The 27,191-nt window shown below is 37.9% G+C and overlaps 1 protein-coding gene across 4 annotated transcripts in view; it reads right to left on the bottom strand.

Moving 5' to 3' along the window:
• Positions 1-411: 411 nt before the first annotated feature.
• The window catches only part of SWN (SET domain-containing protein), a 30,855-nt gene continuing 4,075 nt past the window's right edge, over positions 412-27,191 (bottom strand). For 2 of the 4 annotated variants that reach the window (XM_077384664.1, XM_077384665.1), the window contains 14 exons: positions 18,655-18,816; positions 17,735-17,819; positions 17,355-17,510; positions 17,177-17,224; positions 17,013-17,084; positions 15,041-15,612; positions 12,646-12,799; positions 9,233-9,453; positions 8,863-8,994; positions 4,013-4,103; positions 2,970-3,017; positions 2,714-2,842; positions 911-988; positions 412-842 (listed from right to left, as the gene is read on the bottom strand). In XM_077384664.1, coding sequence (XP_077240779.1) covers positions 657-842; positions 911-988; positions 2,714-2,842; positions 2,970-3,017; positions 4,013-4,103; positions 8,863-8,994; positions 9,233-9,453; positions 12,646-12,799; positions 15,041-15,612; positions 17,013-17,084; positions 17,177-17,224; positions 17,355-17,510; positions 17,735-17,819; positions 18,655-18,816 — 2,134 coding nt within the window. In that variant the 3' untranslated portion in view covers positions 412-656. Of the gene's footprint in view, positions 843-910; positions 989-2,713; positions 2,843-2,969; positions 3,018-4,012; positions 4,104-4,162; positions 4,307-8,862; positions 8,995-9,232; positions 9,454-12,645; positions 12,800-15,040; positions 15,613-17,012; positions 17,085-17,176; positions 17,225-17,354; positions 17,511-17,734; positions 17,820-18,654; positions 18,822-27,191 lie in introns of those variants that run through there. The other 2 variants (XM_077384666.1, XR_013251966.1) reach the window with 2 other exon arrangements.

Here is a 27,191-nt window from a genome sequence, read left to right as displayed (position 1 = left end):
ATCAGAATACCACCTTCTGGAGGCAGGAAACAGATTCCAGCATTTCCCCTCTTTAAATCTTTAATTCTGCCCTGGTGTTATTTTCACCCTTCTGATTCTGTTCATTTTTACCAAACACTGGAATTGGGTGGAAACAGAATAGGATGCCTATTCCAGTTAGCTGATTCGAGCAATCCAAACCATACATTTTTTCAAAAAATATACTTGCAGTTACGTTCCCACACTCTATAAAAACTCCTACATATGCCAAGTAAAGAACATCAGTAAAAAGAGAAGTAAGAATTGCAGAACATATGGCATGAACTATATCTGTCAATCAGTCCATGAACAACAGTGAGATAAGCAGCCAAACGTGTAGGAATGTCTTCCTAAAAAAATGGACTGTAGTTCAAAGAACTTCAAAAGAGGATAGACAATCAAATCCTTTATGAAGCATTTCCATATATAAATTTGTGCCTTGCATTTTTATTTGATATGCTACAAGTTAGCAGGCACATATACAAATCCATGACATTATTTTTAGGAGGAAAAAATGAAAAATGAAGTGCAGAAGCACTACTTCATATTACATTACATACACACTAGATATACATATATACATACATATATATTCTTCAATTGTCAAAGAGAATGTGATGGAAATTTCAAACTCACCATCATGCAATTTTCTGTGCACGGCCGTAAGAGAAAGATGGGTCATCTCTTTTTGAGCTGTCAGGTTTCCGGGCCCACGCAGGTGCTTGATCAGGCCCATAACGATAATCATAAAAGAGTTCCTCACTGGCTTCTATATGTTCTTTAGCAAAAATACCAACTCGATGATCTCCAGCTACCAGCATTACCTGTCCAACCTAGTATTGAATATATGAAGCAAACAAAATTTGAAATGGCATGGCTTAAATCAGCATACCTTTGCATAACAATTCGGGTTTGATGAGTGATTCGCAAATTTCAGCTTGTCTCCTTTGCGGTAAGCATCAAGAACATACTGCAGACAAGAAGGTATCTGTTCTAAGATCTCATATAGGGAATAATGCCCGGGTCCAAAGCCAAAAAACTTGTATATTTGATGAAACACAATCAAAACCAGGAATTTAGGAGAGAATAGATTGAAGAATAAGTCACAAATTGATTTATGGGTCAAAAATTAGAGGAAACTTATTTTCCTGATTCAGTTTGATCCTTCAGACCCTTACAAGGACTCCTTATCTTCTTTTCTCCATGATTTAAACTTTTCTGGGTTAAAACTGTGACTTGAAGCAAAGAAAAAAAACCCAAAACTTGGAATCTCTAGCATAATCAGTTAGAATCACGAGTAAGTTTGGTGAGCATTTTTGTTTGATTTCAAAAGTCACTGATTAGTTTTTGCCGTCTTTCAGGACATGATGAAGCCTTTCGAGATTTGGCAATACATTTTAAGTTTTTTCGCCATGAATTGCCAGATATGGCATGGATACCGCATGGTTATGGCTTTTAAACTTAATTTGAAGTAACATATACAAATAGGACACAGGTATATTACCCCATTTCAAAATATATAGGACTAATAGTTTCATATGTAACAATAAAGCCCCGTTTTGATTGCAAGAAAAGCATTTTCGACAGAAAGTTTTTTTCTTGGAATTTTTTTCTTTCTTTCCAGAATTTAGAGGGAAATGATATGATTATGGTTATACAAGAGGGGTATAATCATAAATTGAAGGCCATGCTGAGTAAAAGTAGAATAGGGTTGGTTCAAGTTATCGTTTTTCGCGTGTAAAAAAGTTGAAAATACTAGAAATATTTTTCCTTACCAAAATTTTCCAGAAAATTAATGCAATAAGTTTTTTGGCCCGCATTCCAGAGTCCCGACTATTAATTGTTGCCAGATATGGCATGGATACTGCATGGTTATGACTTTTAAACTTAATTTGAAGTATCATATACAGATAGGACATAGGCATATTACTCCATTTCAAAATATCTAAGATTAATAGTTTCATATGTAGAAAACTTACCATTCAAAAAAAAAAGTGCATAGAAAACTTGACCGATTGTTCATTGATTTGAGTTATTCGGGATTTGTATCATTTGATGATGCCATGTTGACGTAGGACACTATTCTAGATTTTTTTAGTATCTAATTAGTTTCGTTTTTTTTTTCTTTCTAGGGAGTCTTTTGGAAGGTTCCAAAGTGGGTAGGATTTTAGGATTCTATTACTTATTTTATTTTATTAAAATAGGTGTAATTATGGTATTATAGGAATTCTCTTTTTCTTTATATATGTATGTATTGATGTGAAGAAGGCAGATTATTATGAATTGAAAACGTTTTCTCTATGTCTCTATCTCTTACTTCTTCTCCCTCTTTTTCCTAGTGGATTCTAAGATTCTTCTTCTTCCCTAGTGGATTCTAGGGCGTATTTTGGATCGTAAGCTTCGGCTGCGATTCCTCGTTTGATCCACTGCGTTACATGTGAATGCTAGAAACATGTGAAGTGTATGGCTAGCCCAATCAAGAAAGTTTCATAAGAGGACTGTTACAGGTCAAGGGCCTTGAGGCTCCAGTTGGGTCATGAGCATTTAAACAGTGACATGTTAATTGAACAAAGAGAGAAGGTGCTAGTACAGTGAAAACACTTTTTAACTTTTAAGTTTTAATGAACAAATGCAGGGTCCTAAAGGTTGATGGAGAAATCCATAACTAGCTTAACCTTAATTCTCAGTAACTTACCTGATCATTCAAGTCGAAAAGGAATGATGAGTTTGCACGGTCATAGATCTTGCCACGCTTGTCCGCTTCTTTATGAGAAATCAATTCGCCTGTGTATTCTCCAAGATAATCATTTTTATTAACAGGTTTCTGAAATTACACAAGACAGAAGTTCTAGTTAGAAGAAATCATCAATAAAACTGTCATACACATTTTATACGTAATATGGCTAGCATTCACACTCCCTAAAGAAACAGAGTCAGTTACACCTCCCTACCTTTATAAAGGCTCCCCAACCAGCAACATCAGACTTCCCTAAAAGGATCTGAGCAAAATAAATCATAATAAGCAACACTGACAATAATCCTAAGACCATTATCACTATATATATATATATATAGAGAGAGAGAGAGAGTGAGAGTTTCTAGCGTCCATCGCAAAAGTCATTTTGCAGATACTCTGTTGCATGTCAGAGCAGCCAGAGAGGTATCTGCGAAATGCCTTTTGCGATGGACGCTTGGAGCTCATATAAGCTTATATGAGCTCGACCTCACTAACATAGGGGGCCCACATTGTTTGGATAATCCAAATCATTCATTTGATAGGGTGTGCCCAAAAAATCAGCTTCATAGGGTCATCCTAACCCTTCCATTTGTAGAGGTTAAAATGGACGGGTATAAACCTCTATAAATCTGCCCATTTTAACCTCCACAAATGGAAGGGTTGGGACGATCCTATGAAGCTGATTTTTTGGGCACACCCTACTTATATGAGGGCCTATCAAATGAATGGTTTGGATCATCCAAACAATGTGGGCCCCCTATGTTAGTGAGGTCTAGCTTATATAAGCTTATATGAGCTCTAGCCCACAAACATTTTCCCCACATATATATATATATATAATGAGAAAAGTGTGTCTAGTCGGTCGACTAGAGAAATTTCTCTAGTTTGTCAACCAGAAACAAAGTGGGCCCACATTGTTTCGATGATCCAAAGCATTCATTTGATGGGCCCTGACATAGATAGGGTGTGCCCAAAAAATCAGCTCCATAGGATCATCCTAACCCTTCGATAATGTGGAAGTTAAAACGGACAGATTTGTGAAGGTTTATACCCATGCATTTTAACTTCGATGAACCTATGGAGCTGATTTTTTGGGCACACCCGATCTATGTCAGGGCCCATCAAATGAATGGTTTGCATCACCCAAACAACATGAGCCCCCCTCTGTTTCTGGTCTACGGACCAGATAAGTTATCCGGTCGATCGACCAGAATACAAATAGATAGATAGATAAGAAACACAACAAGCATTTCTCACTCTCTGTTGTTGCTTTAAGAGGAGCTTCATGTTTCCACATTGATACCCATCTCCTCGTGCTGGTGGCTCTCCTAATGAGCCACCTCCACAGCTGCACACAAATAAACTTACGAATTATATGTGAAGACCCGTCAGAGACATAAGACGCACCATGCACTTGGTATTGTGTTTTCTGGGTCATAGTTAAATCTTCCTAGGAAGTAGGTCGACCATCAAAGTTGAAATTGGTAATCCTTGGTCACAAATGAAAAGCAATTGATCCCCAACCAGGCCTTTCATAACCAACAATGAATGCTGCAATGCTTATTGAACAAAAAAACAGTTCAAAATATGCAATATATGCATGAAGAACGCTTGCTTTGATGACCTTATAAATACAGGGCTTTGTTCATTTAAGTTGTTCTATACAGTCATGAAGATCACAAATAACGAATAGAGAATAAAGAAACCTTCACTGATCGTGGACTTAATAAGCCAATGGTGTAAAGGACAAGGAAAAACCGGACATCAGTATGGTAGGAAATCCAAACCAACTCAATAGAGATAGTGAGCACAGAACAACATTTATTTCTATACATACTCCAACAAGGAATGAATCCCAAGTGAAATGTTTTCTACCAGTCTCTTTCCTACTACTTTGACTTCATGCCCTGACTACTGAATGAGGTGCCATCAGGGAATGCTCATTTAATTGAGCCACCTCAAAAAGTGGATCTAATCGTATGATTGTTTATATACCTTTGAGGAGATAATAAACAGAAATGTTGATCAAGTTCTTAAAGATGTTAATTGAATTGTTGAAGATGCTGAGTTTTTCTCGTAAGATGTTGATTGAGTTCTTCAAGATGTCAGGTTTAATAACTTAAGGACTCTTTAAGCTTAAATGTTGCAACCTAGTAAGGTACGAATTTCTCTGGCTCATGTACAAAATTAATGTAAAGAAAGTGTTTCTTCATGCTGATTTATATGAAGTGTATATGCTGCCTCCAGGTTTTTCATCTCCTGGAAATGAAAATAAAGTATGTCGTCTAAAGGAAGCCATTTACAAACTTAAACAGTCCCCAAGGATTTGGTTCGAGAGATTGCCATGCAATTAAGCAAATGGGGTACCTACAAAGTCATGTTGACCATACCTTATTCATCAAGTGTGTGGGTTGTTCTGTTACAATGTGGACATTTATGTGCATGATATGGTACTGAAAGGAAATTGTTCTTGTGAAATTGATCAGCTAAATGAGTTCGTCGCTAAGGAATTTGATATCAAGAACCTAGGCGAACTTGGGATTGAGCGTCTAGATCAATGGTCAAGGCTGTGTTCTTCAGCCTACAGGTCGGAGGTTCAATCCCAGCTTGCTTATCATAAAAAAAAGAAAAGAAAAGAAAAGAAAAGAAAAAAGGAACCTAAGGGAACTGAAATACTTGCTTGGAATTGAAGTAGCGAGGTCAAGGAAGGACATTCATCTTGCAGAGGAAGTATACTCTCATTCTACTGAAGGATACAAGAAAACTTAATGCAAAGGCTATAGAGACTCCAATCAACCCTAATCATAAGCTAAGTAAAAATGGAGAGCTCCAATAGGGATAGGGGCAGTTTTAGAGACTAGTGGGTCACATTTTATACTGTTCATTGACACATCCTGACATCGCATATGCCATTATTATGATCATTCGGTACATGGTTACCTAAGAGTGGAAGCTTACATGGACGCTGACTGGGCAGGATCTGTCGACGATTTAGGTCTAATTCTGGCAACCATATCGTAGCAATGTCTACTACAGAAACTGAATATAATGCAATGGATTAAGGAGTTGAAGAATTGTTGTGGTTATGCATTGTTATGTATGAACTTTGAATAGATACTGGAAGACCAATACGGCTCTATTGTCATAATAAATCCGCCATCAACATTGCTTACAATCCTGTTCAACATTATCAAACCAAACATATTAAGATGGACACACTTTGTTAGAGAGAGTTTCCTCCAAAAAAGTTTGTCAACCGGAAATCGAAAAGAACCCTTTCTCTTGGAATGCAATGCGCGAGGCCTCTCCAGTCGCTTATTTTTCACATCCTAAAATACTGAAATGTGGAGTCAGACAACGGGATGAGTCAGGTCAACTCATCATAGAAAAAGTACCTGGGCCGAGCCCACTAGAAAAGTCAAAGCCCCCTTGAATTCCATGACAGTGGTATAATCAGGGAGCAAGGAGAATTGTATGTGAGTTGGTCCATCGGTGCCTGAGGGCTCTCCTTCCTCATAGACAACAACACCGTTCTCGTGTTCTGACTTCGGCTTCTGCGCTAGATTTGGCAACAATGTCATGTTTCTTGCTCTTCCACGAGATCAAAAAAGACACAAAAAAGACACAAAAGCCCTATTAGTAAGGGCGTAGAGCGCTGCGTATCTCTACATCCTGCCCAGTAATAGTCAGAATAGGCGACAAGCTCCAATGCTCTGTTTATTTGTATAAACAGCAGATGTTCATACTAAGGGTTTAGTGACTCCAAACCTACATTCTAAGTTGAGCAAGTTAGGCATGTATGATATACGCGTCAACATGGGAGGGGAGGTTATTGAAGGGTATACTTGTAATTATGAGAGTAATAAGGGTATACTTGTAATTGTTTGATCGTACAACGTTAATATAATCACGATTAGGGGGGCAGGGTCATTCTAACGTTCTGTAACCCTATTTTTTTCTCTTCTTCCTCTTCTCCTCACTTCTTGAGTTATTAAGTTCTTTAAGATGTTGAGTTTTCTAACTTATGGAGTCTTTGAGATCTTAAGATATTGAGTTTCCTAAGTTAAGAAGGGCTCTTTGAGCTCTTACGATGTTGAGTTTCCCAACTTAAGTAGGGCCCTTTGAGATATTACGATGTTGGAGTTTCCTAACTTAAGGGTCTCTTTGAGCTATTAAGGTGTTGAGTTTGCTAATTTATAAAAAAGATCTTTGAGTTCTTAAGATCATAATTTTATAACTCCCCCGCGTCCGCGTCGACTCCCTTTTACCTTGGCCGCGTTCCACGTTGCGCCGCATCTGCATTCCGGGTTTTGCCCTATAGAGTCAATAAAAATTCCTTTGACTCTCCCAAATTATGACCACGTCAACCAAGTACTCAGCCGGGTCAACCCTACGTCGGGCCTAAGTCGGCTAGGATTTTCTTCAGCCGCGTTTCGTGCCGCATCCGCATTTTTAAACACTGCTTAGGATATTGAGTAGTTCCATAGCTTAAAACGGTTCTTTGAGCTCTTAAGATGCTAAATTTCCTAAATTATGGAGTCTTTAATCTATTAAAGATGCTTATTGAATTCTTGATGATGCTGAATTTTGTTCTTAACATGTTGATTGAATGCTGTGAAACAACCAGTTACTCCAAAAGCTTAAGCTGTTGGAGAAGGCATTATTTAATCTTTTATACTCCAGCACTCCCCCTCACGTGTGGCCCCTCTTTTGGGTTTGGCCTACACGTGGGTGGCCCCTCTTTGGGTTTGGCCATTGCAAGTGGATTTTTGCTATCCAGGAGGTTTGAGCTCAGGACCTTTGGCTCTGTACTCCAAAAGCTTAAGCTTTTTTTTGATGCCACAGGGTATCCCCACCCCACTTTTGTAGGGCGGGACTATTCCCTAGGGATGCGCGCAGGCACCCAGAAGACCACGGGCATCAGGTAAACACGAGGGGATTCGAACGCCTGTCACTGGGGAGCACACCCATGACTTTACGCCAAAGAGCCACACCCTTCTGGGTTAAAAGCTTAAGCTGTTGGAGAAGGCATTATTTAATCTTTTATACTCTAATAAATGCTTAAAGATACCGGGTTAAAAAACTTAAGTCCTCTTTAAGCTTAAGTGTTCCAAGATGGTAAGGCTCTTTATAAAAAAAATCTTAAGGGGTTTAAGCTCTTAAAGCTTTCAAATTTGGGACTATTTACACTTAAAGATCCTTAAAAAACTTAGGCTTTTATATTTTTCTAACCCAAAAGGACTCTGTAAAATGTTTCTAACCTAAAAAGCTTAAAGAACTTAAGATTTACATGGATTCTTTAATAAAGATCCAAACATTCTCTTAAGATGGTCGACCAGCATTACCTGTTTTGTTTGACCATGTGAGCCCCCCTTTTCAAATCCCTTGGTCGTGCAACGGATTGGCCCCTTCCTCTTTCTTTTTTTAATTATTAAAATCTATGTCTACAGTGTGCAATTCAAAATATGTCTAAAGATGTGCAGAATATTACTACATGTGTCTATTTTCTTCTACATGTCATTCATTTTACCTTTGACCAAACAATGCGCATACACCTAAACAGACTAGAACTTCCATAAAAACATATATACGCCCAAACAAACTAGAACTTCCACAAAAACATGCGGTCAGATGTTAAGGAATATCACAAGATAATGACCAAATATGGATTATATTTATTTATTTTTGGGTGGTTATGCACAGCAGTAGATTTTTCGGTTCTACGAAATGCCCAAAGTCCTAGTTCCTTGAATTTCTTATTGTTAGATGCCATAAGGGCAATAATGTCATTATGTAATATATATTTATATTAATAACCCAAGAGGGGTGCGATGGAATGTATTCGCACAAACCCTCTCACGTTTATTGGTTATCTCCCTCTCACGCCTATGTCTCTCTCTCTCTCTCTCTCTCTCCTCCACCATGTAGATAACACTAATTTAATCAGTAAGCATGATATATTGATCTATCATTAAAAAAAGCATAATAAATTGATCACTTGCTGTGCAACTCATGCCCCAACTGATTTATTATATAATTGGATTTATTCTTGATCAATAACTTATGAAGGAAGCTGTAAAATGATGTAGAGGGGCGTGACATGTTACCTAACCCAACAATTCCTGCAGACATCTGGGTCACATTCACGCCCAGCAGCAAAGCATGGGCATTGCCGGCTTCTGCACTGGCTCTTGGCACAGTGGCATCCCCTAAAACGATTTTTGCAACTCTTTGAGCACCTAAAAAATTAGACGATAGCTCCTTGAATGAATTGAAATGTGATATTCAGGAATTTTGGAGTTCAACATGAAATTCTTAGAAAGCAAATGATGGGCGTGTGAGTGTCTAAATGAATAGCATATTTGACTTTAACTATGTTTCCCCAAAATTAAACAGGAAACATTTTTAAGAAGATCCGTGCATTTCAGTAGCTTCATTCAATAAATCATTGCATTTGAAGGTCAAAGCAAAATATACCCGCAGTACTTCTCACAGCAAGTTCCATTATGAAGACAGGGGCATTGCTTCCCACACATCAACTGGCATCCACATGGCATATATTGCTTACATGACTGTTGTTTCCCATCAGCCATTCGTTTGCGAATTGATGGGTGGCCGGTAGATTTCCATGTATATTTTAGCTTACGTGCTCTGCCCCTTCTACGCCAAAATCGTGTTCGTGTTGGCATCTCTTGCTCCTAATAACAATTTGACACCAAAGTACAAATCCGCATTATGAGAGTAATATGAAAAAATAAGTTGTCACTAGAAATAATTATCCATAAATAAATTAGTACTACAAGTTCATAATTTGACTCTAATACCTATTCAATCGAAATGACTTGGGTGAGGTCGTTCTCATTATGTGAAGAAATGAAAATATGTGAAGTGATTTCCAGATAAGTAGGAACTTGCAACCATGAACGTATTTTGCATGCATGCATCCGAGCACATGAAAATGCAATTAAAAGTACAGAATAAAAAGGATATTACTTCACACACAGGTCATGATGAAAAGGCACTAGAGAACATCAGTAAAGAAAGCATGTAAAAAAGTGAAAGTGTGTGACATTATAAATAGGGAATGCTATCATTTAGCTTGTCTTTTCTTCTTTAAGTGGCTTGTGAGAGCTTTTAGGGAACTGTAATAACCTTTTTTCAGGTCTTTAAATACTAAAAGACAACAAAGGTTAGTGCAAATATCAAAACATCATTTTGCTGATAACATTTCCCTATAAATATTGATGTAGAGATCATGGTTTTAAATTTTGGTCGTTTGTTTCGGCTGAAATATTTCGATTTCGGCACAAACCGAAACGAAATTCACATGAAGTCGTTTCTTTACAAGATTTCGACGAAATTTTACCAAAATTTCAAAGAAATTCTGAAAACCGAAATTTCATTTTTGGTCTTTTTTATAATGTACACCGAAATTTATGAAATTTCCACCAAAATAGCTGAAATTTCAACCGAAATTTTAGACATTTTGGTCGAAATTAAAAAAATAAACGAAACCATAATCATATTTTTACATGATTTCGGCCGAAATTTCGGCCCGAAACGTTTCGGTTTCGGTGGTGACCAAAGCCGACACCGAAACAGAAATTTAAAACCTTGGTAGAGATTGAGGCAGCAAATTCTATGGACAAGGTGTTTCATATTGTATATGACAATGTTACTTTTTCATTGGGTTTAATTGTCTGTATGTTTTATCATCTTGTGTTAACCTTAGTTACTAGGAAAAGTGTTTGCATAATTTCACATTATAAGAAAAACCGTTTCCTATAATAAGGACTTCCCTATTTTATATGTGATCGGTTTGGCTATAAAAGTCCAACTTCCTATTCCTAATGTAATAAATTTTATGGTTTTTAAGCTAAACTGTGATAGTAGAAATGATAGAATTACAAAGATATAATGTAACTTCTGTTTTTGTGATAAATGTCCATAATGTCTTCATTCTGGGATCTTGATTTACATCTTTTATCATAATATGTGCCTTACTTTCAGTTATCTCATTTCTTCATTAAACATGACATTTGCATATAAAGTATGAGTCTTCGATTTGGAGTTTAATGATTTGATAATTTACATATTAAGAAATTAGGAATTTATGACAACCTTTGAGGTCAAGAAGCTCGAGGCAGGCAAAGTGGAACAATAAATAATATGTTTCTCTAGCAGTAAAAAATGAAGAGAAAAATTAAAACATATAGGATAGCATACCTATTAGACTACTAATGGTGCCCTTTACCCCATGTATATGAGAGTAACGGTGAAGGGTTAAAGTTTTATATCTGGAAATAATTATGGCTTGTAATTCTATGAAAACTACTGTTGATAATTGTGGGTCACATTTTCACTATTCATGAGTTACTAATTGCATCACTATTCACACAAATAGTGGCATGTCACACATGATGGTCCCGATAGAATGTGAAATATATCAACACTACCCCTCAACTAATTGTGGTTTAACCCCATAAAAAATCAAAAAAGAAGGAAAAAAATGAGAGGAGAGGAAGAGAGTTCGTGGGTCACATTCTCACTATTCATGAGTTACTAATTGCATCACTATTCACACAAATAGTGGCATGTCACACATGATGATCCCCATAGAATGTGAAATATATCAACACTGCCCCTCAAGCTAAGGCCTAGATATGGATTATGCCTAGCTTGTACAAGATAGAAACTTAGGTTTGATAGCCCCTTTAGTTAAGGCATTGGCAAGTTGATCCCTTTTCTTCACAAATGGCTAATAAATTTCATTTGAAGCATCTCTCTCTCTCTCTCTCTCTCTCTCTCTCTCTCTCTCTCTCTCTCTCTCTCTCTCTCAAAGAACCTATCAACCTCTGCGTTTGGAATGATCATGCTGAACCAGATTATGAGTTATATTAATAGCAACTTTATTGTTCTAATAAAGCTTTAAGGGTTTTTCTACCTCCACTCCTAGATCATATAGAAGAATATGTAACCAAAGTAACTCGGCAACACAATGGACCATAGCCCTATACTCAGCCTCAACACTTGATCTAGCAACAACTAGTTGTTTCATGCTCCTCCCAGAAGCTAAATTATCTCCCACAAAGGTACAATAATCAATAGTAGAATGCTTATCATTTACAAAACCTATCCAATCATCAGTAAAAGCCTCCATATCCACATAACCATAATTAGAGAAGAACAGCTCTTTTCCAGATAAGTTATCTGCTCCGTCAGCCAGAGACACAGTGGTTCCGCATTGTTTGGGTGATCCAAAACATTCATTTGATGGGCCCTGACATAGGGTGTGCCCAAAAAATCATCTCCATAGGATCATCCTAACCCCACAAATGACAAAAAATGGACAAATTTGTGAAGGTTTATACACGTCCATTTTTGCCTCCACAAATCGTAGGGTTGGGATGATCCTATGGAGCTGATTTTTTGGGCACACCCTATCTATGTGAGGGCCCAACAAATGAATGCTTTGGATCACCCCAAACAATGTGGCCCCCACTGTATTTTAAGCTAGTGTGTAGATAAGTTATCTACACCAAGGTGTAGAAACTCTTCTCTCTCATATTGTAGAAACTCTAAGTTATGTGTATATATGTCTACACCAAGCATGTGTATATATGTCTCTCTCTAAGTTATCTACACCAAGGTGTAGAAACTCTTCTCACCCCAAACAATGGTGCAAATTTCTTCTCTGAGTGTTTTGTCCTGATTTATATGATTCGAGTCATCAAATCCTACAGCAAAAGGATAACAAAAACTCAATCATGGGATCTTACAGTTATTTCTTTAGTTCCCATTGTTACCATAACTTCCAATAGTTCCCTGTAATCTACATCTAAATTAGATAATATACTCTGAAAAGTATAAAAAATAATTCTAATCCAAACCGTATAATCTGTATCAGGCTCGGCATTGTCTTCCATGCTTGGATTTGGCAATATTGTAGATCTTTGTGGCATAGCAGCCCCATCAGCAATCATGTAATTGGATACCTCTATGCAAGTCTTCAAGCCAGATAGTAAGTTCCTGGCTATAAGGCAACTGCACAGCATGACGTAGAACATAAGCACATGCACGCGAATAAAATGGAATAAAACAGGCTAATCAGTGTCGCAGAAAGCAAAGAGTAACCAGGAAGTGTTTTCAATTTTAGTAAGTTGCAAAAAAATTAGATTCTATTAAATATCACAATCATACGGCATGCACTACACAGTGTAATAATGTTCAACATATTGGCCGAGGTAGCTTTTTGAAAATTCTAACAGCTATGAGAAAAATGTAAAATAAAGGAGTGAAAATATCAAAATCAAGGGTGTAGACATCACCCTACACACACATAAAAACATGGGATTTGCTAGCGTCCATCGCAGAAGGCATTTCACAGATGGCCTGTTGCATCTGAGAGCAGCCACACGGGCCCACTTTTCAGCAGATTTTGTCTTCATTCATGAGGTGGCTGTTCTCAGATGCCAGGCCATCCGCGAAATGCCTTCTGCGATGGACGCTAGCAAATCCCTAAAAACATACATAGGTATGAATATTCACTGTCAATATTAAGCACGCTTCAACATTAAAAGGGAACTGCATTGATAATATGATGTTGCATAAAGTTATATTAATTAATTAATTTATTTAGGCTTTTATATGCAGCAATTTCTTTTTTTATTTTTACTAATTTAGAGGCTTATAGAGTGCATATACTAATGCTTGTGAATTTGAATGTAAGTAGTATAGCACTATAGCCAATGTCTGTCTGTCCAAATATCGTAAGGGAAGGGGCCAGTTGTGAAAGTTAGACTTCTAAATATGTGAATGTTGCATAATTAGAAGCTTTCAAACCTAACCATGTATACACAGGGAGAAATTGTAGAGAGGATGTAAAACAGTCCTAGGCAGAAATACTTAAAATTAACTGTGAATACCGAACCAATGGCTAAAATTAGTGCTTCATTCTTACATAAATGCATCACATAGATCCTTCCAGCTTCCTATTTTCTTGGTTATCTCTTCTCTATAGTCTTCCATTTATTTCGTCATTCTCTTCTCGTTCTTTCTCAGGAATCTTAGTTCCTTTACATCATGAGTCATATGGAAAGATTTAACAGTAACCTGGCACATAAAAGTTGTGGTTTAACAATTCAGAGCTCTTATGCCTTAGCTTACTTTGATTTTGAATTTGACAGTTAAAGTTATACGAGTTTGACAAGCTCTGATGTAGTAATTTAAGACGTGTGGGTATGAATATGGACACCGTGAAAAAATGAGCAATACTTTTGCATGTCAAGCATATTCCTGAATACATTCTAAATACTAAATCCAAGTGGCAGTATCCATATCATTTTCTAGATTTGGAAGAAATACTATCACATCATGATGATGGTCTTTTATTATCTAGTAAATTTTTAAGAAAACTTAACATAATGCAAAATTAAAGGAGTATCTTAGTGATGGTCTTTCAAGTTTGGGCAAGTCTTTTGTCATATTTGGTGAATCATGAGTCTTGATAAAATCCATTGAGGTCTAGCCAAACTGACCGCCCGATGGAATTGGTCCTTTCCTTTAAGTTTTTTTAAATTTGAGAAACTGTTTTGGTACTAAGGATGTTTCTTGACGAATTCTTGGAGGTCATGTCACAAGAAAATAGTTTTGACAAGAAATTTGCACCTTACAAATATAAATAGGTTTTCTCTCTTCTTCTTTTTAAAAAGATGAGTCAGATGACTATATAAAAAGATTAGGGATAAAATATGAATGAGTTAATGATACCCACTTAGAGATTATGTAGACTACAGAACTCAACTAAAGATAAAATATGAATGAGTTAATGATACCCAATTAGAGATTATGTAGGCTACAGAAACTAGAGATAAAATATGAATGAGTTAATGATACCCAATTAGAGATTATGTAGACTGCAGAACTTAACTAAGGGGCTTAGTACAAGAAATCCAGAAATTAAGGAATAACAAAAAAGATAGTAACTTCATATATGCTACTAAGTTGATAAAGATGGAAACTACTTTGAACTGCTCCATGCCCTTTACGATACTCATAAGTTGTGCCCCTACAAGTTAAATGATATAGACTTCAAAACTTGATGCCAAAACCAGAAGAATATTATCATGTACAATCTGGAATCTGGATACTGTAACTACAAATTTTAAAACTTGATGTGAACCCCAAAAGTAATTCACCATGCAAGGTCTAGATACTGTGCTACAAAAAGATCCAAATACGTAACGGATTTAACAATATCAAAAGTGGTATTTTAAAATGTTATACCTGTTTTTCCCAAATATCTCTATCCCCTTCGAGTATAGTTCTTTCTCAATAGGGTTCCACGCATGGTCACTTAGAGCTACTTCATTTTGTTCCTTGCCGGAACTGGGTAATAGCTTCACTACAGGAAATTCAATGTCATTGCTTGCAATATTTTCAACTGTATTATCATTATTCTCACATGATGTAACACCACCAGGCCAAATATATTTCATAGAATGATATTCACTGGATTCATCTAGAACTTCTTTAAGTTGATCATCATTGGAAATGAGATCTGACCCTAGCAGACCTTCACTAGCCTCCGAAACTCCATCTGATGCCAGCACTTTCTTTTGTTTCTTACAAACATAACCCCGAAAATATTTGTCACCAGGCTTGGAGTTTCCCAGAGGCATATTCCCATGTTTTAAGCCCTTGCGCTTCCCTATATTTTCAGGAAGAGGTACTGCCATGGCAATTGTATCAGTGTCAAAAGACCCAGCAGTGACTATAGGAGCTTCTGATGAAATAGCGCTAGGATCGTGATTTGTAAGAGACTGGTCAAGACGCAAGTCTTGAACATCTTTTCTTCCCTGCAAAAGAGGAGCTGAAGTGAAAGTTACATCTACTGAACACTTCTATGGCACAAGATCAAAACCAAATTATTAATGAAATGAAAGCATTGATAGAATAAAAGATAGTGCAGCAAAGTATAAAATAGAACAAGAAAAATTACTTATATTTGAATAATAATTTCACTGTTTAATTTTCCATTTACTTATCAACCTCGACAGCAATAATCGGATTGGTCCATTCAATCCTACTGTGAGCCCTGCAGAAAAGCAAGCAGGAAAAAGAGAACATTGAAACAGCAAGTCAGCAAATGGGCTACCCAATTAGGGTCCATATTGGGTTTTTGGTAGCTTATATATGTGAAATAGAAAGAGAGGAGGGTCTGGGCATATCAGTGACTCATTTTCAGTCTCTCTTCATAGAATGGGAGTCTGGAAGAAAAAAATAGTAAACTCAGTCTCACACCAGTACAAGTAGATTAAGAGCAGAGGGGGGACCTTTTAGAATTCAACTAGATACAAGAGAAAAATTTGGGGTCAGCAATATCTTATTTTTCCATACAGGACATTACATTCATCTTTTTTTAAGGCTAATGAAACAAATTTATTAAAAGGGAAGAAATTACAAAAGCAGAATCCAGAATCCCATCCACAATATGAGCCACTCTCCAAGGAGCTAGGTAATGGCTTGTAGCCAGGGCAATGACGTTTGAAGAATTGTGCTCCACAAACAGCTATATGTCAAGCATGGTATTGGAATTTTGGGGAACGGTGAGAAGCACCCTAGCCTCCACTTCATCAGGATCTTTACGGATGATTGGACAAGAGAACACTTAAAAAACCTCTTTCTCATCTCTAAAAAACCTCCCTACCTCAGCTGGCACTAGATTTCTGACTGAGCTATCATCACTGTGTTCCATTTATAATTGTCAAGGTTTTTTTTTTTACATCTTTCAAAAGAAAAAGTTATCTAAGTTCTTCAGCCCAACATGGGCCAAAAACTTTTCCGTAAGTAGCTCTACAAATTCTCAAATGAACTGCTTGTGATGGACTATTATATAAGACATGTAATCATCACGAACCATGTTACCACATAGATGTATGGGCAGAGATCCCAATGACGGGATATACGTTAGGATTTTCTGTGCACATGTTAAATAATATGATATCAGAGTCTAGTAAGAGGTATAGATGATTGTTGTGACATTAAAGCATCAAGAAAAAGTAAAGTATCAGGCAATTGAAACTTCGGCAACTGAGCTAAGCTATCTTCATTATTTATTCAGAATTTCAGGTGCAAGGTACATGTCACTATCTGTAATTGCATGTCATGAAACCAAAAAATTTTAGTAAGCCAGAAAACTATAGGTTGAAGGCCACTTTCTGTGAGAAATGGTACCATCCAGAATAGTCAAACTTACCCAAAGGTAGCACTGATCACTGCAAGGATTCCCATTCTCTTCAAGCTCGTACCAAAATGAAAGTTTTTCATTCTGCCCAGCATGAAATCCTCTTAAAATCACAAATAAGGAACTTACTCTGCAAATCCCATGTCCCTAAAGAATGTAAAAGCTCTACAACTTACAGGGATAATAAGATTTTGCGAGCAGCCATGCAAACGACAGTCAAATACCTGCACAATAGAGACTCAAAAGATAATTATCAAATTCATTTGGCGGTTGCTCAGAAGTAAACAAAGGTAGATAAAGGCCTGTCTTCCACAAATGATATAAGGCCAAATACAGTCTGGAGAATGAAACTACCAAGCAACGACGGCAGAAAAGATTATCAAAAGAGTCCAGAGCCGCACTTAGGCTCTTGTCTAAGAATATGCTCCTCTCAGATCCCATCTCATCAACACTATCAACATTTTTAATTGTTTTCTCCCTATTTTTCTCCACAAGGGTGTCATATCTTTCCTGCAAAAGTCAAAATAAATACACCACTCCGCATAAGAACAGCTTTTGTAAAATAATTTGAAACTAAATCACAGACAAAGACACAGAATGATCATTATAAATAATTATAAAAAGCAAACAAAACATCCACAATTCTGAAGACTACAAGAAAAACACGCAGAAACCAATAAGTTCAGTATAAGAAAATAAAATCTCCGCCAGGATGTTAAGCTTTAGCTAGTTACCTGTATTTCAGAAGAGGATGCTTCAATAAACTGGGTAAGGATATTCAGTACCTCCTGATTTAACCCACACTCCTCAACGGTTTTCCTGAAAAAGCAAGGATAGGAAACAAGAAATTCATAAACATGTTTGGAACATGTCCTTTAATAAAATCAAACAATATAAACTTAACATTATGGAAGCCTCTGATCATGATATCTTGTAAGAGTTGTTACAGCCAAGTGAACCCTCTCGCATGCTCCACCTAAGCAAAATTATGGATGTGTAACACCTACAAACTATTTAGAGTTGACTACAGCTGCCAGGTCTCCACTTTAGAAGATTTATCAATTAACATTGAATTTTATTACACAGATTCAAACTACTCTCAAAATAATATATTGGCACCATATTTCATTCTCCAAAAGAAAATTTGGATACATTTCACAATTTGAAGGGAAAGAAACATTTAAAATGAAAGATAGCCATTTTAGGAACTATGGAGTTATTAGTCTTACAGATTATTTCGAGGTTTAAGACTTCAAATATTCTTACAAAGCGAGACCACAAATCAAACATAGTAGAATCTTTCATTCCTTGAGATGTCATCAAGAAGTTAGGAAACTTTAGGAAACTAATGGTCATTACTGTTTAAAATCTCTCTTGAATGAATCATTTACTCTCCTGAGATGACTTGGCTTTGGCCCTAAGTCAATAAAAAACTTCTTGGACTGGCATTGATCCACACAAGTTGACTCGGTTTTACCTTGGCAAGCTGTTGTCCAATTACAAGTTTTTAAACAAATATGGTTATAAATGGTGAGCTGACACACATAGGATCATGTTTTTATGAATGAACATATTAATCTCTGTTGCAGCCTGATAACAAAAAAATGAAAAAAATTAACAATAAATAATAAATGGCACATATATATGTCCTTACCACAAAATCTGATCTTCACCTTCAGAGAACTCATGCTTCTCTGCCACTGGTTCTGCAACCTCTTCCTCACTATCACTACAAATCAGAGCTTCACTTCCACATTGATCATAATAAATACGTCTCCTTCCAACGACTGATTGATCTTCAGCCATTCTTTGGTTTCTGTGCTGTGTGAAACAATTTTGAGAAAAGGACAACAAAAAGAATCTTTATAGGAAATTATAAAGAAAAGATGCCCAAACGGTGAGTTCATAATCAGTGGGGGTAGGAAAAAAATATTTCAATTCAAGAATGTCGACAATAAGTGAATCCACCATAAAAGTAACGGAAAGGTCAAACGATATACAGGAAAGCCCACTTCAACCTCTCTACTCTTTCAGTTTCATTTCTTCCATATTAATAAAGATCTACAGTCTACAGATATCTAACGGAGATTCGTAGATCTTCAACCCGAAAATAAGGGGGTGAGATTCTCTCCTATCTCAAACCCTAAATATAAGGATTTGCATGATTAAAACAAAAATCCTCATGCCATTAAAAAGAATGAAAATCGTAAGACGATTTGAGAGGGGGAGAGAGATTTGGGAGTGATTTTAGGGGAAGAGAGAGAGAGAGAGGCAGATTTGGGAGAGAGAGAGAGTCACACATAGGAGAGAATGCATGGGTAAAAGAATTTCGGGATGAGAGAGAGAGAGAGAGAGAGAGAGAGAGAGAGAGAGAGAGAGAGAGAGAGAGAGAGCGGAATCTGCAATTGGTGGGTTGCGGGCATGGTTTTAAATTTCGACCGAAATCCGAAATTTCGGATTTCAGTGGAGACCAAAACCGAAATCTCGGAATTTCGGTTCGAAATTTCGAGAAAATTGAAATCTTTAAAAAAAAAATGTTACAAAATTTCGGCCGAAATTTCAAATCAATTAAATATTCTTTTTAAATTTTTACAAAATTTCGACCGAAATTTTGAAATTTCAGTCGAAATTTTGGAATTTCAGTCACTGAAATCGAAATTTTAAACCATGGTTACGGGTTCCGCCAAAAATTCTGGCGTTCAACTCAATCCAAACGCCGGAATATTCAGAAGAAGGATCGATACCAATTCCTAATTCCATATTCCGACAATCCAAATGCCCCCTAAGAGAATCCTTATATCCTATTAGCCGCTACCATGGCCCACCACTTAAACCCCCAACCCTTAGTTATTTCCTCATTGGCCAACCCAATCTGATATCCTATTGACTGTGTTATGGCCCACCACTTAACATCTCCCCTTCCTTCTATAAAACCTATCAACGCCAAAAGCAACTAGTGCAAACCTAGGGTTGGTGAGTCATTTTTGGGGAACTTTAGGGCCGTATATAGATTCTAGTTTAAATAAAATAGAGTCATACAACCTCTATCTGTGGAATCACATGATATTTTCCAACCTCTAGTGTGCCCGGAGGCCAAGATCAACGACTATTTGGTTCGGGGCAATAATACTGGAAATTCTTTCTGGGACAATCGGCTTAGGCGCAACCTAAAGGATGGTGAAATTGATGCTTTTTCCTCTCTGTAGAGTTGTTTATCAAAAGCTTATTTATCATCATATGAACCGGTTAAATGGGTTTGGATCCCAGATATACAAGGGGGTTTCTTTGTTACAACATTTTTCAAAAGGTTGAATGAGGGGGTTGGGGTACTGGCTCTTCGGGTTTTCACATGGAAATCGGAAATTCCTCCTCGAATTATGGCTTTCGCATAGACGGTTTCCCATCGATGTATCAATACTTGTGATAGGTTGAAGGAACGGTGTGTCTGTCTTGCTAGTTGGTACGTATTATGTCGCAATCATGAAGAAACCCTCGACCATGTATTGTTATTATGCCCGTTTGCCTTTGCAGTCTGGATGGCCATATTCAGATTTGTTGGGATGACATGGGTGTTACCGAATAGCATTTCAAATATTATCATCAATTGGGGCGGGGGTTTCCACGGGTGTCTGGGTAAATTGGTGTGGGATTCCATACGTCTTGTCGTTTCCTGGGCCCTTTGGTTGGAGCGAAATAATTGGATTTTCAATGATTCATCCAAGTCCCGTCACCGGATCATTCTGGATATAAAAATTGCTATTACCTCGTGGTCTAAGAGTTCGGGTGGGATTCCATATTCGATAACTCATGTTCTTATGGCCGGCAAAGACGCCATCGCAGAGAGAAGATCATCGTCTAGACTAAAACCGCGATGGAATCCACCTCCGGATGGGTGGTTTAAAGTTTAAACTGAATTTTGATGGTAGCTCTTTGGGGAATCCGGGAATGGCTGGCATAGGTGGAGTTGTTCGGAATGCAAACGGCGAAACTATCGTGTCTTATTCCCGTCCGGTTGGGGCATGTGATGCAAACGAGGCAGAGGCTAGGGCACTACTGTTTGGCCATAGGTGGTACGCAAATCACAATATTGGTCCCCTGATAGTGGAAGGCGATTCTGCCAATGACATCGCATGGGCGGCAAATCGGAGTGCCAACTCATCAGACGCTAGGGCACTACTGTTTGGCCATAGGTGGTACGCAAATCACAATATTGGTCCCCTGATAGTGGAAGGTGATTCTGCCAATGACATCGCATGGGCGGCAAATCGGAGTGCCAACTCATCGAGACTTGCTGGAGTCGTGGACGAGATTCACGATTGGATTCGAATTATCCGTCCATCCCTATCTCACATGAGGAGATCAGCAAATTCTCAAGCTGATGCTCTAGCAAAGGAGGGGACACATCTTGGAGAAACTGTTGTCGTTTTTATGGTTCCTCCACTGCCTTAGTTTAGTGTTCTGGTTTTCTGTATTCTTTATTTCCTGTTTTTGGGTGATGTATTGGTGTGGGGACATTTTGTCCCCTCTGGGAATTGCTCATGTAATGTGGGATTCATGAATAGATAAAGTATCATTATCTTTTAAAAAAAAAATGGTCATACATTCTCATAGCAAAAGAAACAGCAAGTAGTAATCAAATGATAGTTAGGTTTTCGCAAAGATTCAAACCCTTGGAATTATTATTATTTTTTTTTAAGTTGACAAAATATATTTATACAATAAGAATTACATTGGGGCCCAGAGGTCCCAACTTGCATTTACATAGCATAATTGGTCAAGAGCATACTCCTGATCCTAGAGGTGAAACAAAATAGAAACTACTCTTAATTACAACATGATAAAGAGAATAATTCCACCAGCCAGATCTAACACTACAACTTTGAGTACACAGGTCTACAAACCCAGCCAACTTCCGAATCCACAAATAGATCTTCTTTACTCCCAACTTCTTGAGATCAAGTACAAGCTCTAAGGAAGGATATCACCCAAAGTGAATGACCAAAAAGTCTATCAAGCTAAGGGGAATCAACTTCCAAGCGTATGGAATCAACTTCCAAGCGTATGTTCCACAGCTTCCAAGGTAAGGTTAGTAACTGAAAAAGGCCAAAGATATCGAAGCATGGTGAAGATCTTCATCGTCTCATTTGCTCATGTACTTCCTCTAGAGTATTGGAATCCACACTCTTAAGAAACGAAACACCCTGTAAATTAAGTAACACCCTTACACCGACCAGAAACATCTCGTCCTCCTTACAAAAACCCAGAAGATACCATCACCTATTGAGTCTAACCTTCATACAAAAAAAAAATAGCACTTGCACAACTACAACCCCACTTGATCTGAGATCAAACCTCTAATCACTGATAGTAGTAAATTCTTAGCACCACGGCCTTCGCCATTTCGCTAACTATCTGTACCCATACATGCCAAAAACCCACCTATTCTGAAAAAACAAAACGTGAGAAACCTAACAAAAACACACGACAACCAAAAAACTAACTATTCACAGAAGAGGGGGCCGGACAACAGTCTCTTCAGGGCTCTCGACCCTCGCCCCCCCTTCCTCAACCTCTTTTTCCTTCTTATCTCTTTCCTCCATTCCCATAAACATTTTCCTCGTCTCTTCCAGATTATCGCCATAACCGATCCCAAAGACATCACCTACTGATAGCAACTCGTCAAACTCATCGGACTCAACTTCCTGCATTTTTCCAGCTCTGACTTCCTCAGAATCTACCTCCACTTCCTTACCATTAGACTATTCCTCCCGAGCCAAACGCGACCGAACTAGCTGGCTTAACTTCCACGTTTAGAGAGTCTCTAGAAGTCTTAGAACCCTCATTAGACATCGGAACATGAGGAACTACCTCTAAGTTCTCAAGAGCCATTTGCGCTTCCCATTTCAACCGCCTCTCTCTACACTCTTCCTCTAGAGCTGCTATATAATGGGGGAGCTTGCAAATTGGTACAAAAATTTCTTTCCGGTCGTGCCTACCCGTCAGTCTAAAGAACTCCTCAGCGTTCGCCCTTGCATCCTTCTTGAACTGTTTCCAATCTTTCTTCCATATGGCCATACTCCTTTCTCTACGAGTCGGAAATTCTCTAGAAGCCTTTTCTTTGTCGTAAACCCAGAAACTGTTTTACTTAGGGCCCTCATCTTCATCCCTAGAAACTCTTTTACCTTTCCTGTTCCTGTCTCTATTGTCTCCCTCCCTGAAGTGGTAGAGTCAGAAGGATTATCAAAGTTTTCCAACATCTTCTTAATCTCTGAGACAAGAGATCTTTTTTTTCCTCCCTAATAAAATGGCCTGGAGCTTCCTTTTAATGAAGGAAAGACCGCCCCTTATGGCCAATAAATGATTTTCAGATTTCTGGACCTTACGCGTGGCCACCAATAGAAATCGAATTATCCAATCAAGTTCCATACAATAAGCTATAAATCAAATAAATCAGGCTCCTAATCAAGAAAATCAGATCTCTAATTAGATCTATTAACCAAAACGGATCTTAAAAGAAATAATCTAACCATGACAAAATGAAGCTAGGATGGATTGTGGGCTAGTGGCAAAGATGAAGGAGAGGTAAAGGTTAAGGATGATGAATAGGGGTGGTTTAGGGGAATAAACTGGTAGTTAGGTGGATAGAAGGCCTAAATGGATGATATAGGTAAGTCGATGAAAGAAATATGATGGATTCGTACATGTGATGTTGTACCAGGCCTCGTGCATTGTTTTGTTGCAAGTGGTCTCCAAGAGGGGGAATAGGGATAGGTATACTAGACATGAAAAGGGACTGGTCTTAGCCAAGACAATGGGGGATGAATGAAAGAAGGATCAAGATTAAGAAATATAAAGATCAGAAAGATCAAGATGAAGAAAAAATAAATATCATGATCCATAAAGGATCATGATTAAGAAAAGATTAAGATAAAGATCAGTAAAAGGGGGAATGAAGATTGAAAGGGATAAAAGATAATGGGGAAGTGGAAACAGTTTATAAACCCAACCAAAGGGGTAGTGAAAAGGGAAGACGAGAAAATAATGTAGGGATGTATGAGGGAGGAAAGAAACGAAGAACAAGACAGCGAAGAACGAGGGGGTCGTAGGGAGAATACGAGGGAGAAATGGAGAAAGTATAGTAGAGGGAAGTAGAGAAGAGAAGAAGTGGAAAGGTTGAATAGGAAGACACAGAGAGAGGGAGGGAAATTGAAGGTAAAGAGGGGGGAGAAAGGGAGAAGTCGACCCAAAGAAGGGGGGTAAATTGGGAGAGAAAGAGAAAAGGGTGTTTTTTTTTTTTTTTTTTTGGGGGGGGTGCAGATGTCCAATAGAGGAGTGCCCGATCATGATTTTCAAGAATTGGGCTTGAGGGGGTCCTTTAGGTGTTTATATAGGGTGCGGCTTGGGACTTAAGTGGCGGGCCATGACTTTTGGCCAATGGAGTATAAGTAGGCCAAGGGTAAAGGTTATAAAAGATGGGTAAGTGGGCCCTGGAAAAGGATATAAAAGGTGGGTAAAAGATAGGTATGGAAAGTGTAAGTGGGTCATATCATGATATGGACATCCCCACATCTAGGCTAAATAAAATGCTAACAAGACTAATAGAATACGACCTAAAAGAAATATAACATATATTCAGTAGTATAATATAGAAAACCAACATCTAACAGCTGAGATGACTAAATCACATCAGTTCCTCCCATATAAGAATAGCTCAGCCTCGTCAATCCACGAGCAATCAGTGAAAGGTCAATCTCACCAATGAACAAGATATCTACAGTGTGATCCTCGACGAGTATCCATAGTCCTGATATTCATATTCTGGCTAGTCTGGTCCTCTGAAGATGAGCTCGTTTTGAATGGTAGAGTGGAAATGTCATTGGGCTCTGGCGGGTCTCCAAGAAATATGCACAAATCAGCACTTGAAGATGAGAGAAGTTATCATGTCCTTAGGGAGGTTCTAAAAGTAAGCATTTGGACCCAACCACTTGAGGATCTTGTATGATCCAAACTTCTTTCTCTTCAACTTGTTGTATGCTACAACCAAAAATCGCTTTCATCGAAAATATGCTATCAACAAATCCCCCGCACTGAAGGAATGGTCTTTTCTTTGCTAGTCAGAATCCACCTTATACTTCTTGCTGCTGGCTTGTCGTCACTCTAATACCTCTTGTTGTACCTCCTTGAAGTGTTGAACAAAGTCCACAGCATTGGATTACATCTCCCAAGGTAGGATAAAGGGGTATGGTCTAAAAGGTGAGGAATAAGGTATCCATAGATGCTTTTAAAATGTGATTTTCTAGTGGAACAATTAATAGAACTATTATAAGCAAACTCTACTTTAAGTGGACTCAAGTCCAATCGATGAGGTCTATTGCTAAGTATGCATCTCAACAAATTTCTTAGGTTGCGATTGACCACTTCTGTCGGTCCATATGTCTAGGATGATAAGCACTACTGAATTAAATAGTCCCTAATGTGGTCAATAAAATTCTCCAGAAATGACCCAAAAACCTACTGCATCTATCAGAATCGAATGACCTAGTCTCTATGCAAAAGTACAACCTCTCTAAAGAATAGCTGCATAACATGAGACGTGTTTTCTGACATGGGATGAAATGGAACATTTTAAAGAACCTATCAACAACGACAAAGACGGAATCAAACTTCCTATCAGTCAGAGGTAAACCTATGACAAAATCCATACTAAAATCCTTTCATAATCCATTAGGAATGGGTAATGGTGTAAAGACCAACATTATGAGCTTGTCCTTTGAAAGACCGGCATGTACTGCACTAGCGTACATAATGAATCGCATGTCATTTCAACCAAGGTCAAAATTAATATTGATCGACTAGAGTTATGGTCTTTGCCTGCCCAAAGTGAACTAAGTGAACTGTGAAGCCTCCATTGTGATGCTTTCAAATAAGGCTCTTGCATAACGAATCCCTCAGGAATGGCACGACTCCAAAATAGGAGCAAAGAATGTATTTATTGAATATTGATTTTTAAGGAAGTCAAGCGTGTCTCATGGTCCCAAACAAATAGGACCTCCTACTGTCCTACATAACGCCTCTGTTGTGCGATTCATATCCCCATATTTGCTTCAGACATTAATATGTACTTTCCATCGCACTTATTCAATAAACATTGAGAATTAATGTAGTGTAATGATTCATGGTCCGAATTCAGCACAAAATCACACCAGACCAAGTAATGACTCCAAAGTTAGAGAGCTTGAACGATGACATAAAATTCGACGCCGTAGGTTGGGTACCTCAAACATTCATTGCTCAGCATCTCTCAAGAAGATTATAGGGCATCCTTCGTGACTGAGAATAGCTCTTATTCCCACAAGTGAGGCATCACAATCAATCTCAAAGACTTTGTTGAACTCCGAGAGTGCTTAATCAGAGCATTCATCATTTTGGTCTTAATAAAGTTGAAACTCTGATCGGCCTCAAGGGTTTAGTGGAATACACTACCATTCAAACACTTTGTGACAGGTGCCATCATGGAACTAAAATTACGAATAAACCGCTGATAAAATGATGCAAGCCCGTAGAATCATCGCACATCACCGATAAATTTGGGTGTAGGGCCAACTTCTCGTGGCCTCAACTTTGGTTGGGTCGATTTTAAACCCATTAGCCAATACCATAGTTGCCGGGGTGGGAAACGAATTCGGGAAGCGAAACGGGAAATGCGGGAAAAAAATAGAGGGGCAACGAGAAATGGGAAAACGATAAAAAATTATGAGAAACATATTTTTTTTAAACGATTTTTATAAGTTTCACACATATTTCCCACACATTTCACAAATGTTTTCTACAAGTTTTATGTACATTTCTCATGTGTTTCACATACGTTTCTTATAAGTTTCCCATGCGTTTTGGAAACATTTCCAAAAATTTTATCATTTTTCGGAAACGTTTCCAAAACATATTTTAGGGGAAAGGAGTTTCCCAACTTTTCGAAACGCATTTTAGGGGTAACGAGTTTCCCACCCGCCCAAGGAGTTTCCGGCTACCATGGCCAACAGAATATATCCCAAGAAGGTCAGACCGTTGCTCATAAATAAACACTTGAGATTCAACTTATTTTTCCTCGGAACTTTTAAGACTTTCTTTACATAAGAAATACATTCGTTGGGGTTCTAGCAATAGACGAGGATGTCATCTCACTTTTTTTTT

Source organism: Tasmannia lanceolata, unplaced genomic scaffold (assembly GCF_043159265.1).
Source record: "Tasmannia lanceolata isolate RefF3 unplaced genomic scaffold, GAP_Taslan_0.1 ptg000007l, whole genome shotgun sequence".
Lineage (NCBI taxonomy): Eukaryota > Viridiplantae > Streptophyta > Magnoliopsida > Canellales > Winteraceae > Tasmannia > Tasmannia lanceolata.
Note: the sequence above shows the minus strand (reverse complement) of the source record. Positions and strands in the feature narration are given on the sequence as shown.